At 39.0% G+C, this 14,467-nt stretch overlaps 1 protein-coding gene across 1 annotated transcript in view; it reads right to left on the bottom strand.

Annotated features, from left to right (window-relative positions):
- Positions 1 to 14,467, bottom strand: part of LOC136971694 (fatty acid CoA ligase Acsl3-like) — a 26,961-nt gene extending 12,494 nt beyond the window's left edge. The window contains exons 1-7 of the mRNA XM_067266172.1: positions 14,326 to 14,467; positions 13,489 to 13,687; positions 12,563 to 12,766; positions 6,874 to 7,051; positions 6,703 to 6,809; positions 5,197 to 5,338; positions 1,607 to 1,684 (exon numbers count right to left, since the gene is read on the bottom strand). Coding sequence (XP_067122273.1) covers positions 1,607 to 1,684; positions 5,197 to 5,338; positions 6,703 to 6,809; positions 6,874 to 7,051; positions 12,563 to 12,766; positions 13,489 to 13,611 — 832 coding nt within the window. The 5' untranslated portion in view covers positions 13,612 to 13,687; positions 14,326 to 14,467. The remainder of the gene's footprint in view (positions 1 to 1,606; positions 1,685 to 5,196; positions 5,339 to 6,702; positions 6,810 to 6,873; positions 7,052 to 12,562; positions 12,767 to 13,488; positions 13,688 to 14,325) is intronic.

The following is a 14,467-nucleotide window of genomic DNA, read 5'->3' as shown; positions in this document are numbered from 1 at the left end:
TGGGCGAGTGGATAACACCAGCGAACACTGGTCGTGGGTTCATGCCCGGCCGCGTGGAGTTTGCCGCATTTTCTTCACGTTAGTAACACCTAAATAGGTGTCTCTTTGCCGTATACAAATACACATTAAAACACAATTCAAAACTCGTATAGAATATATAGGTTTATGTATAGAAATCGAAGATAAATAAAAGATAATAATCCCTATTGTTCTTTCTGTCTACTATTTGCAGAACAATGCAAGAGTGTATTATATATATCCTCATTTACTGTAGACAATAAATGTTAAAGTAGAAAACACGGTAAATTCGGCGAATCCGTTTTCAATTTTGTATCTCCGCAATTGGTTTATGCAAAGAATAAGCTTGAGCAAACAAATGAATCATAAACACTTAAACTGCCATGATACGTGTATAAAAATGGCTGCGCATTCGTTTCGACCCAGTCTCTCGTAAAATATCTAATTATTAAGTAACGCACCGGATAAAATAAAGAATCGTAAAGGACAAAACACGTGTAATAAGATAATACACCGCTCCAGTGAATTTGTGTGTACACACGTACGAACTTTGAGGGGAATCAACGGCCGGGAGGAAACCTTTCGACGTCCTCGCGTGCATTGGTACGCGCTCGCACGCTTCGATCGTACCAACGCACGCAAACTAATAAAACTTTCAAGGTAACAAGTACAAAACTATCGTAAATTTAGTTGGAAAAACGCTCGTCGAACATAGCAGATATTTTATACTAAGTACAGTACGCCACCCTTACAAGGTCTTCTGATATTTTAAATTACTGTAATTAAGTTAAATAGCATTTTTAAAGTTTGTGAAGTACACAAATCGATAAGTAACTTATGTTTCATCTCGCACCTGCATTCAAACGTCTTCTAGGAAGCGCCACAAACAAAAATGACGACTCTGCGACAAGAAAGTTTTCTGTGATCTTCAGTTTGCAAAGTCGGAACCATTCATTATTGTACAACATGAGTAAATTGCAGGAGAATTTGGCAGTGCAACACGAGTAAATTGCAAGAGAATTATGGCTGTGCAACATGAGTAAATTGCAGGAGAATTTTGGCTGTGCAACATGAGTAAATTGCAGGAGAATTTTGGCTGTGCAACATGAGTAAATTGCAGGAGAATTGTGGCTGTGCAACATGAGTAAATTGCAGGAGAATTTTGGCTGTGCAACACGAGTAAATTGCAGGAGAATTGTGGGAAGAGTGACAACGAATAAGCCATAACGAGTGTAGGAAAAACTTGAGTGTCTGTTGGATGTGTGCTGTGTGAAACCAGGCGTACACATTCAGAAATTGTAATAGAAAAGTATGAACCTTGAACAGTTCCTCAATGTTTTAATATACATTATAAAGTTTCCAGATGATAATTAACATAATTACAATAATTAAAATGGCATCATTCTGTCTGCCTGTATTTGACATTTTCACAAGTGATCGCGTATCGTCGAAACACATAGCCTGAGATTATTCAAATGTTCATAGACAGTTCGTCTATTTTAATGCGATAGAAATGCGGAAAACAATAGATAAATGCAAAAACACAAAACAAGAGATTAAACAATTCTCGCTATTGACTTTCACTTACCTTTGGGAACTCCAGTCGATCCGCTGGTGTACATCAAAATAGCCAAATCATCGGGTGTCGGACTCTCGTAAGGAGGATCTGAAAGAAAAACTCACTTAATTTTTCCCAAGAAGTGATTATCCAATAGAAAATCTAAAATTAGTATATGAGATAAGCAAATTCTCTGCAATTGAAATTACTGAAGTCACGTGATAAGAGAAAAACACGAGTTTGCTAACGTTTCCTACCTTTATACAGTAGTGCATTATCCTACGGGAAAAAGAACAATTGCCTAAGGTCCCCAGCAACAGGGGGCATTAAACTAATCTTTCATAAACTCACTACTGCAGTAATAATATCAAAATTTAAATTTGGTGCCATATCCGAAGACCATGCATTGTGCGGGGTCTTCAGATATGGCACCAAATTTATAATAATAATAATAAATAAGCGAATTATTATTATTATTATTTTATGTGTTTATTGTGTTACGTATTAAGCTGAAATTTTCAAATTGTGAGCCAATAAATTCCCACTGTTCGTCCGTCAGTCCGTCGGTTATTCGTTAATCTCCAGAACGGAATTAGATGAAAATCCAGACCGGATATGGAAAGTTTATTATATATGAAATTCCGGTCTGTATTTTTTTTCAATTTTCATATATAATTAATCATTATTATTACGTATAAACATTAATTATTAATTTAATGTATCGATTTATCAATCAATCAATTAATAATTAATACATTTGCTAAAGGAACATATCAATAAAATAAAAGCTCTAAATATAAATTCTAGTAACGAGTTGCATAACTTTCCTGGCAAAAACACTTAAAATTGCGTCTGGCGCCATCTGTTATGAGATTTTATTAACGAAAACTATTTATATAATTAATTATTATAAAATGACAAAAAGTTTAATTTTGAGGGTAGAGATGGGATTTATTTTTTTTAAAAGACACAGTACTTATTATTTCACCTTCAAAGTGGATAAACAAAATCCTACTCCCCCACACACACTAACATCCATACATACAGAAAAATACCCCAACGTTTTTTGCATTTTTCAACGTTTAAGAGTCCTCTGAGTCCAAAAATATAAAAATCTTGGGTGGGTTAGTTTTTGACAAATCACCGTACTTTCCTTCTATCATGTAACAGCTGGAAAGTTATAAAGTATTTACTAATATTTAGAGTTATATAGAAGAAAATATATAGAAGAAAAAGAGACCAGATATGGAAAGAATCCCGAGAACGGGAGTTAGACAATAAAAAATCGAGACCAGATATGGAAAGAATCCCGAGAACGGGAGTTAGACAATAAAAAATCGAGACCAGATATGGAAAGAATCCCGAGAACGGGAGTTAGACAATAAAAAATCGAGACCAGATATGGAAAGAATCCCGAGAACGGGAGTTAGACAATAAAAAATCGAGACCAGATATGGAAAGAATCCCGAGAACGGGAGTTAGACAATAAAAAATCGAGACCAGATATGGAAAGAATCCCGAGAACGGGAGTTAGACAATAAAAAATCGAGACCAGATATGGAAAGAATCCCGAGAACGGGAGTTAGACAATAAAAAATCGAGACCAGATATGGAAAGAATCCCGAGAACGGGAGTTAGACAATAAAAAATCGAGACCAGATATGGAAAGAATCCCGAGAACGGGAGTTAGACAATAAAAAATCGAGACCAGGATATGGAAAGAATCTCGAGAACAAAATAGATAAAAATCGAGACCAGGTATGGAAAGAATATTAGCTCGACTTTACTTCCATGTAACATCAGATTTACAATTTAACGATCTATAAATGAAAAATAAAACCTCATTTACAAAAATATTTATTCTACGTCACAATATTACACCTGACAATTAGGTTTGTTAATTGTTCTTCTACAATTAATTAACAAACGTAATTTTCAGATTTAGTCGAATTCCCGACACCTGATACTATAAGGTATGTGAACAGCCATTATTTAGCCTACACATAAATAAATAACATTTATAAAACAAAGTAAAATATAAACAATTCCTCCATTTGTTATTCTTTTCTCGATTGTTTTTAAATAATATTTTGTAAAATATTATAAAAATTGTTTGGCATTTTATGTGAACCATAACAAAAGTACCTAAACACAAAGATCAAAAGCTTTGTATGTATAAACAGCCAATTGCATAAATATAATTTATGTTGTAGTTTATTACGTCAACCACAGATTGACAGACAAATCTATCATAGAAAATCATTAATGAGCACAGTTGATTGTGAGAAAAATGAGAAAGTTTCATTGTAAAGAGAGGTCTTACTTTACAATGAAGTTCGTCTGTGTGACGTAGTTATTTAAACACAACTAAATTAACGACGTCAGTGTTTTCAGCCTTCATTTTATAATGTGTTAAAAAGTTTTTTTAAATTTCTATGGGCGATGTAATAAATAGGCGATGCACTTAAGTATATAAAACACTTCCTGAAAATACGTGCATTTGTTATGTCTTTTTTTTTTTACCTTAATAGGCAATTAAATATAAGAGTATTGTGCAGAAAATAACGAAAAGTACGCTATTTTCTACGCAAAAGCTGTTTTTAGACGGATACCAGCAACCGAAAAAGATAAGAATTCAGCACGCTAGAAGAGTTTTAGCCATGGAATTCCGCAGAAAACTTTTCGAAGAGGTGGTAAATCAGAAGATTCTTCAGAACGTAACCAATTGATAAAATGGCGAACGTGTTACTGCATACTTTCGCTATTTTACGCGCCTGGATGCATATTAATTGCATTGCTATTTCGATTAAAAGTTCTGACCGTAACAGAAAAGACAGGCGATCGTAACACCCCTCGACCTAACATCGGTTACGCGGATTTCATGTATGACGGACGTTTTTCTTATTTTGGGATGAAAAACCTTTAAAGATGGTCGCCAGAGTGTGAAGGGAATCTTCGACTTCCCTCCTCCTCTTTCCCTGTTACGTCTGACGACCTTCAACAAAGACAATACAGAACTACAGTTTATTTAAGTAAAGGTGAGTAAACACTTCAAACAATCTGTTCGAATGCATTCTTTTAATTGTAAAATTGCAAACATTGCAGAATAAATTCAAAAAATTCCGGAATAAAATACTTTATTTTATTTCCGGTGACTAAAACTAAGAAGTGTGGAGTAATTTTCGTTCTCTACAACAACACTGGGCGCACACTTAAGAAAATAGGCCATTGTGGAGAATTTAAAAAGTTAAAGTAAACCTATCCAAAACGGAAACCTGCCTAAAACGAAAAAATTCTTCGGAACGGAGCGATTTCTGTGTTGAAAACACCTGTTGAAAACAGAAACATGCCAAACCGGAGAAAATATTCGGTTCCGTGTGAATCCTGTTTACACAGGTTTTAGTGTATGTTAGTACAGTTAACTTATTTATTTACTGTTTAAATAAGTAAAGCAAATTGAATTTTTCGATAGGAAAAATGATGATCTATAAGCTTTAGAGGGGAGATTGATTTAAATTTTAAGAGTGAAATCTGCACGAAATGTCGTAGAACAGTAGTTTCGGGAATGTGATTTTCTCTAAAAATCATGAAGAATAACGTAATAGAAAACAATTACTTACCCGGATCCATGTCGTCCATTAAATTCTTCATGTCGGACAAGGACATGACTCGAACGGACTCCGGAAATCCGCTTTCGTCAGCTCTTTCCGAAGATTCCATGTAGATCACGTGTTTCAACAGAGGAAGTCGACCGGCGATTTTCTGCAAAGATTTTCCTCGTATTACTCATATGTCCTTTATTGAAATTCGCCCTCGAAAACAGCGGAATAAAACGGAAAATCGAGTGAAACAATACATCAGCGTATCCGTCACACGTCACGCCAACTCGTTTGTCACACTTGTGACGTTAAAAAAGCGACCGATCGATTGTGGATTTTCCAAAAAATCGACCTTTTCGATATACAGTATTTTGCATCTTTTTTCACCTTGTTTACATTGAATAACTACGAATATTGTCACTTAAAAATATCAAGAAATTCAGAGTAATACGCTTAATAATACGTAACTTATATGTACAGTACGTATTACTATGTGTATTACGATTATGTAGTTCATAATAGTTAATACTACACAATAATTAACAACTGTATGTACAGTACAGGTCGACCGTAACTAATCCAACAATCAGTAACCCCGTTCTATTACTAATATGGGAATCAGTAATCCGGCTATAGATCCCGATGATGCCGGATTAGTGTTGGTCAACCTGGATTTGTTTTTCATTTTTTATTCTTTCGCCCTGTGGGCACCAAGGGGGTATTTATATCATACCCATTATGGATTCTAGTGGCGAGGGCACGACATATCGAAGAAATTTATTTAGTAGCCCGCTAGTGGCCGAGCGATTAAAACCACTGATCCTGTCCCTAGCCAACGAGTTGCCAAGTGGAGATTTTCGGGGATTTCTTCACCTTTATAACACCTAAATAGGGATCAGTTTCTATAGAAAGATCTCCCGGGAAAATGCCCATGTGTCGCGTGCCGTGTTTACAGCACGTTTAATAAAATACACTTACATAACCTCGGGGACATCCTCAGGGTCATTTTGATGCCCGGGACAAACTTCGTACCTGATACCCTTGATTCAATGTTAATTACAGGAAAAAATTTTACTGGTTAATTTTGAATCCTCAAGGTCGATTCCCGGAACAAGTTCCCCCTTGCACCCTTAGTTACGCCTGTGCATGTAGATACGTAACGTGTTATGTTACAGTATTTTTCTTTTGTTGTATGCTTGGTTACATTATTACTTTTTTCTGTGTACTGACATCTTAACGAAAATGGTTGATGGAAATTTTAGGACCTTAAACGATGTTCCACGCTATTCAGTAGTCTATGCAATCAAAGTGCAATACTTCTTTAATAATACTATTGCAAGAGTCGACAATTAGAATTTTATTGTGACTAGCACTATGTTCGCGAGGGAAATTAAATTTTGCAGGGAGTTTTATGCATTAGGAAATTGATGCAATTAAATATTGATGGTTAAAGGTGAAGCGGGCTGGGAGAAAGAGGGAAGAATCGCTTAGACTCGTGTGAAAGACCATTAGAAAGTAAACACTCACCCTTAACTTAGGTAGTTGAGATTGAGAAGTGACGACGACGTTGACGTCGGACTCGTTTATTCCCAAGACCAATCCATCGTCTCCCAAATTCGGGTACAGAGTAACCACTGCAACGTAGTGGAAAAATTTATCAATCATCCCAAAACGTTACTTTCAAATATAAACTCTCACCTCCCACGTTGATTCTGAAGCAGGCCAGAGCCGTCAGCAGCCATTCTAGCCTGGTCTCCGCGAAGATAGCGATTTTGTCGCGCGATTTCAGTCCGAGAGACAGAAATCCACGAGCGTAACTCCATACCATATTGTTAGCTTCGTCCAGATTCGTCCAACGATACTGACCCAGCAGCAACTAAAAATAGGACACAAAAGTTAATACGTAAGAAGTCTGAAAATAAAATAAGAATAGAATTTCAAAACAACATTTTAAAGTTCACTGTAGACCTAGAGGAAGACAAAGAACCGATTCGAATTCTTTCAACACTATATCACTCTTGCACTGCTGAAGAAGCGCAGCCATTTTTTGGTCCTTTGTCTTATGTTCTCGCGTGTCAATAGTGTTGCCAGTCGCATTTACTGTTACCTCTGACTTTGAAGTATTGTGTATCAAAATGGCTACGCCATTGCTCATCCTCCCGACTTTTAATGACACTTTTCTGGTTTTCTAATGGAAATACCTTGTAAATTTTTGCTTCAATTATTGTACGGTCAGAGACGGACGTCAATCCTCAACTAGAAACTCAACTGTCTGCAGGTAGAAACATTTGGACCACGAATTTATCAGCTTGAAAAAGCGAAATATGGGCATTTTCTATCGCTTTACAATGCAACGAAGGCCCACAATCTCATCTGCAAGGCATTTGCCGCGGACACTAGTGGCCGAGTTCGTAAAACCACTGAACACTACCATTTGGTGGTGTGTTCGCGCCTGTCCATCGTGGAGTCTTCCGGGTGTTCTTCACGTTAGTAACACTAAATAAGAGCCAGTTTCCCATAAAATGCCCTCCAGATCGCCCACGTGTCGCATTGCTGTAAACAAGTAGATCAAATCTTATTGTATAGCGTTAAAAAAAACGGGCATTGGAGAAAATTCTATAGACAAATGGAATGAAGCTGATATCCATAATACTCTACGTTCTCTCACCCTACCAACGATTAAGTTATAAAAGCAAATTAACAGGTGGTTGCATGAATGCAACCACCTGTTAATTTGAATGCAGAATGATTTCTTTCGGTATTAAAATTCAGAAATTTGAAATTATGTGTTAATTAAATTGTACGTGTTCGAACGTTCTATCGTCCAGAGGTTACGCATTTTGTTTAGTAAAACGTACAGTACGTATACACTGGTCCACACTCGATGATGACCTATTGAACTAGGGTCGAAAACTTTTGTATTTATGTAAATAAACGTATCACAGCAAGAACAAGTCATTTACTAGAGTCGATTTTCGTAATTTTAATACGCTTTTACATCATTAGAACCGGTTCAAACTAGTTTTTTTTTTCTTCACGAGAAAAGTATCACGCAATGTCCTTCCCAGGCAGCGGCCACCGCTCCTACACGTACACTTTGTTTACACACCTTTCAAGGGAGCAGGAAAGTAGACTAGCAGCTTTTTCGACTCTCTCTCCTCCTATGGACAACAATGGCTACGGAACAAAGGCCAAATTAGGACGGAGGTTTAGAGGTTACGTCCGTTCGGAACGGAAGAGAATGGATGCTTCTACGCATCTCTCAGAGGTCAAATGATTCGAATTCCTCCGTCCAATAGGAGGATTCAACTCTTTGTAACTCGTTATAACACAAACACACGCACTGTTTACGAAGTGTGTGTTTGTGTTAAACTTCCTCGCCCGTTTTAAATAACTGGACCTGTTTTAGATAGAGTAGCGAAAGGGGGAGAAGAAGTGACGTTTGTAAGAAACGTCACGCGTACTCCCTGCCAAATTTTCTTCGCCTAAATATATCGTAAGTTATAAAGTGAAATTTTAAGCACCTTTTGTTTTTTTTTTCATTATTAAAATGGCGATTTAAATAATTCGCACCCGCAAAGGAGAGAAGGGGATAAGTTGTGTGTAAAAGCAGACAGTGGCGCATTTTATAACATTTTATTAGCAAATTTTACTTTCCTGGACGTTATATATAACAGAGGAAAGTATGGCGATCGGATCACCTTGAAACATCCAGAAATGCAAAAAAGTTGGGGGGTTTCTTCTGTTTCTACGGATGTTAGCGTGTGTGGGGGACACTCCCGTGCGTTTTTGTCGAAAATTTATGAAATTTAGCAGGGAAGTTTGTGTGTTGGGGCAATAATGCTGTTAAATTTCGGAGGTTAAAGGTCAAGGGGGTGAAAAGATAGAGTCACGTCACATCTCGAGTGGGGCGCAACACACACATTTTTAAACTATTTTTACTGGGAAAAATCCATTTTTAAGACCGATTAATACGAATTTATATCATTTTGTTTTCGAATTAAGCAATTTGACTGTTTATAAAACTCGACGACCGGTTTCCTGGCGCGTGACTTTCACAATATCAATCGCGCTATTTACATTTTTAATATCGTAGTTTATATTACTTTAAACTAGACAAAACAATGAAAAATTTTGGAAGTCTTCCCCCTCCTTAATGGTAGCTTAAGTCGTCAGTCAATTCGGTTTCCGCTTCGGAAGCGGAAATGACGTTTAACGAAACTTCCGGGCGGCGGAATTATTTATAAGTTTTTTTTCCAGTCTTCCTAATAAATAACTGTAGGAATTTAGAACCAAAATTTAGATTTGTGGAGCGCAAGTTTAAGGTCAAAGTTAAGTAAAGGACCAATCTAAATTAATTATGACGAAATCGAGCTTTGAAATCGCGAAAGAAATTTCGAAACTGACCGAATTCGATCGAATTTTAATTAATAAATTAGAAGTCGGCCGCGATAGTTTTTACTTTCCCACGTGTTATGTATATAACAGAGGGAAAATATTGCAAACTAGTCGAAAAATGACTCCCCAGATTTTTACATTTTCGAACTCAGAAGACATTGAGAAATGAAAAAAAAAGGAAAAAGTTGGGGGTTTCGGTGTTAGTGTGTGGGGGAGATCACTGTTTGGTTAACCCACTTTAAAGCTTAATAACTCCTGTGGTTTTTGTCGAAAACATCTGAAATTTTCTGTAGAGGTTTGTGTATTAGAGGTAACTACTTGTGGAAATTTTCACTAAAATCGGACCGTCGGTTCGGGTGCTAAAATGCCACCATTAATTTAATATGATAAATAAAGCAACCGTGTGTTCACTAACAAATAACAAGTTCGACTTTCCCATTCTTCGGTATTATAGGAAAATTACACTAACTTGGAATACTTTATCGACAAACAATTCCCTTTTGGCTATTTACGATTCACGAAACGATCGAGTATAGGAGGTGAATAATTCGGTCAACATATCAACGCAGATAAAAATAGAAGAGAAATTACACCACATTTTATAGTGCACCCTTCCTCGAAATCGTTTTCATCAAATACAACCGACAGGAGGGTTGAAAAATTGGATTAAGCCAGGGAAAATTACACTAGAAACACAACCCCTAACACACGGTCGAGTGGATAAAACACTAGTGAGATGGTGGGCCACGTGGAGTTTTCCGGGTTTTCTTCACGTTAGTAATACCTAAATAGGAGCCATTTTCTCACGGAAAGACTTCCCCTATATTAAAAAAAAAAAAAAAAAACTCCCCACGACAGTAAACTGTGTGTTGAGGGTTCATCAGCTGGAAGCTTTGTGTATTGTAGGGCTCGCTACATAAAGTATAGCGTGTAGTTGCCGTTCGTTTCTACACATTTGCATTTGTATCCTCCGTCCACGACCCACGTTAAATTAATTTAAAACGCGCATATTTTTTTTTCTTTTTCCTTCCAGCGACACACGTCTATTTATAAATCCGCTAAGAAGAGGGATCCGTATTAAAAAATTACGATGTCGTCTCCCATAGGAGAAGCCGACTTTCCGGGATGTATTTTTATCGCTGCCTCAGTAAAAAGAGAGGAGATTCCTGTTCCGCGTCCAAAATACTCGTTTGGACCGAGTTCGGTCCGTAAATAGAGCTACGAGTTCGAATACCTTCTTTGTGTTACTCCTCCGTGTTTAAAACAAACGATAGAAACCGAGTGCCGCCGTTCTTCTGTTGCAAATTTCCCGAAATTAAACCTCCCCCCCTTTCCTTTCTTTACTATAATTTTAAATAATAAACATCACCAAACTTTCATTCGAAAATAGATACTTGGTATAATTAATTAATAATAAACTGTGTCAATTAAATCAGAATAACGAGAAGGACATTGAAATTCCTGCAACAATTCGATTAAAGATAGAAGAAAGAATAATACCACAAGTAATTAAGTTCAAATGTTTTCTGGCGTCGTTCTTTTAATCGACCTTTCGAGAATCGTTTTGCTATTTGTGTTACCGGAACACGTACGAATTTCTGCGCTCCGCAACGAACCAACTAATTCCGGTTTAGAGGGGGGAGACTTTTTAACGAAACGTTAATATTTGGGGGGGAATTCTGGGGTTTAAATCGTCCACCCCTTAAAGGATATCCCTCTTCGCTTTTTTTTTGACGATAATAAATAAATAATACACCCGAAAGTACCTTATCGGTATTGAAGGGGAGACCTTCGTCTGCAGTCGAGTGCGTAAATATTCGGAGGTCGTCTTACGTCATCGAAGGACGACGTAACAGATGCGTGAGGTCGAACCCGACGTTAGACGTCGCAATCACACAATACAATGATATTAATAGGTGTTGTATTTATTGTTAAATTTACATATTTTATCAAATAAGTGTTCAGCATCGTTGTGTAATTTGAATAAATTTCCTGAAAAGAATTGACGTATAGGAAAAAGGCCAAGGTCGAATCGACACACCAATCAAAAGATAAATTTCTAGTTTTTTTTTTTTTTCTTTTCTACTGGAACCAGTACCTCGTTCTCCACCTTCCTAGTAGGGACGACTTTTTTAATTTAAGAAATCGCGTGACTTCCGGTCTAGATAGTTAATCCCAGCCTTTTCCACCTAAGCTTTCTATATCCGGTCTCGATTTTCGTCTATCTAACTCCGTTTTCGACGGACAGGCGGACAGACGCACGATAATAGCGAGGTTGAGGCCGAAGTTTTAAACGCGGAAACGTGTACGTCGGACGTTCGGCGCCGCCTTCCTGTAAGCCTAGAAGTTTGACAATGGCGTTTGGAACGTCGGTGGAATCATGCTCGACGTTTCAAACGCCATTGTCAAACTTCTAAGCTTACAGGAAGGCGGCGCCGAACGTCCGACGTACACGTTTTCGCGTTTAAAACTTCGGCCTCAGCCTCGTTAATGAGTGTGTAATTCGGAAATTGCAGCCCAGCTAGTGTTGCTGCTTTAAAGTTTCTCGTTTAACGAAAAGTACAGAGCAGTTTGTTTCTATCCGATGAGGAACAATACTCGTTCTGTAGTAATCGAACCCCAGCTCTTACGCAAAAGTACAAAATCCAGAAAAAATACCTTTAGAAACGTGAAGTATTATTACTTCCGTACGTGATTTTCGCGCCGAATGAACTGTTTATGAAACTAAAACGGATCGAAATGGCACGCCAAGTACTCTGACCGGGTGTAATTAAGCCGCATAGAAACGACACCGTAACACAATTCCGCGTTAATAAATAAATTCTGGACGCCATTATGAAAAATTACGTCCTCACAACCCGAAAATATGGACCGCTGGCATCACGTTTGGAGGATTTTTCGGTCGACGACCCCGTTCTAACCCGTGCGAAAGTCTCCGTGTTCCAGAACACGGTAATTCCCCGAAGGATCGAAGAGAAAAGTTGCTTACTTTGGTGAAAGTCTTTCCGTCTTTCTGAGTCTCTTCCACTGTTCGAACCACGTCTCGGACTCCGAACAGGTTCTTCTCTCGATAGCATCCGACCACATAGCGAAAGAGTCGATCTAGGGTTCCGACGTCGGGAGGAATGGATGAGGACTGCTGATCCACCAGGACGTAAGGGCTGTAAGGATCGTTCGGATCCAACCTCTTGGTCTGAAAAATGGGGTACGAACGAATGTCAAAGAAGCCGAAAATTATATCATTTACGAAACTGCGGAGCTCCGAATGCCGTTACGCGACGAATTTTTCGAAGAGGAGAAGAGCGGGACCTATCTGACACGCGTGGTTTAAACATGGCCTCTCAGTGGGGCCCCAAAATATTTACCAGAGAGAACTTTTGTAATCAAATTTTCTTAGAAATTTTAAAGTTCGAGGCTCCACTGAGGATGTGGCCCGAAAAACCGACTTCCGTGCCCCGGGGAACGAATTTTTGTTGCAGTGGAAGGGCAAGGAAGTAGTGTAGGTATATGCGAAGGAATTGTAAGAAATGTAGGGCCATACAGATGAGTTTTTTCGGTCATTTAAATTGACCAAATTTACGAACCCGGTCTTAACTTAAATTCGGGTCACGCCAATTAACGCCGAGGTTACGAGAGTGGTTTTTCGACGTCATTTACCGACGTTACCTGTACTCCAGTTGTTATTGATGACGTGCCTTTCGAAACCACGACCTCTTGTTTACCTTTAAAACCGTTACAACGCTTTATGCATACGTCACTACCGACGAGTGACGTGGATAATCGTTCGACGGTGTTACGCACGATATAACGGTTTTAACTATCCCGCTTTTACGTCGTTACCGAATAATAATTAAATTACAGTTAAACTGTACTTATTTTTACGTTCAAATTAGGTTAAGAGATGGGAACACTCACCAAACACTTCTTTCGGGAGCGCCTCCTCCAGGGCCTTTGCACGCAGATCTGGAAGGGGAAGGTGATGATGTCATAGAGGGCCACCAGCAAACGAAGAGCTCCCAGAGTAACGGTGACTCCCATTGGATGTGGATGGGTCCTCGTGTCAAATCGGACAGATAGAAAACGTTGCGCGCGAGAAATTTGTCGATGAGATTACCTAAATGACGTAACAAAACAACTGGATGAGGCGCAATACTACGACACTAACGATGCGATCCGTCTGATACTCGTGGAGAGGAAGCGGAAGTCGGCAATCACGTGGCCTTCCGAGAGGGAAATCGCGTGAAAATAAAGTGAATGGGACGTCGTCTCGAACCCCTTTCACTCGATTCTCTTTATAATTTCACTTTCGAACCGGTATTAACGGATATATACGAGCGAAGAGGTGGCGCGGGTTCGTATCTTTCCGGTTTATCGGCACGAGCTTCTCGTTTCGTCCACGCTCCGAATAATTAATTAAGAGACGAGTCACGACGCCGGTTAAGATGGGAAGCGGAAACGGAAGTGGGTGAAGAGCGCGCGAAAGGGGAAGACGTAAGGAAAAAAAAAGGAAACGGAAAAAAACAGATATATAAACCTCGTCCACGTACGCGACTCGACCGGAAATTCGCATCCGATGCCAAGTATTTATCGCCGTCGTACTTCCGGGTTGCCCGGGCCAATCGACTTTCGATTTCGAAGGTCGCCCCTCCGTCGTCGACGCCTTCGTTACGTCACTCGTCGCTTAACGGGGAAATCTAACTGGGGGACCCGTGCTTTTCGAGGACGAAAATTCCCGATCGTCGTCGCGCTTACCTGTCGCTCGGCTTCCCGACGGCGTCTGCGCCACGACAACTTCTGCCTCTATCCACCGCCGCCGGGCGCGCGCTCTGTCGGCGCTCCGACGCGACGAAAGCGCGACGTCGAGATGGTACTCGAAGCGCCCTCTTCCGTCCGA

Source organism: Centruroides vittatus, unplaced genomic scaffold (genome assembly GCF_030686945.1).
Source record: "Centruroides vittatus isolate TY-2023 unplaced genomic scaffold, ASM3068694v2 contig_2682, whole genome shotgun sequence".
NCBI lineage: Eukaryota > Metazoa > Arthropoda > Arachnida > Scorpiones > Buthidae > Centruroides > Centruroides vittatus.
Note: the sequence above shows the minus strand (reverse complement) of the source record. Positions and strands in the feature narration are given on the sequence as shown.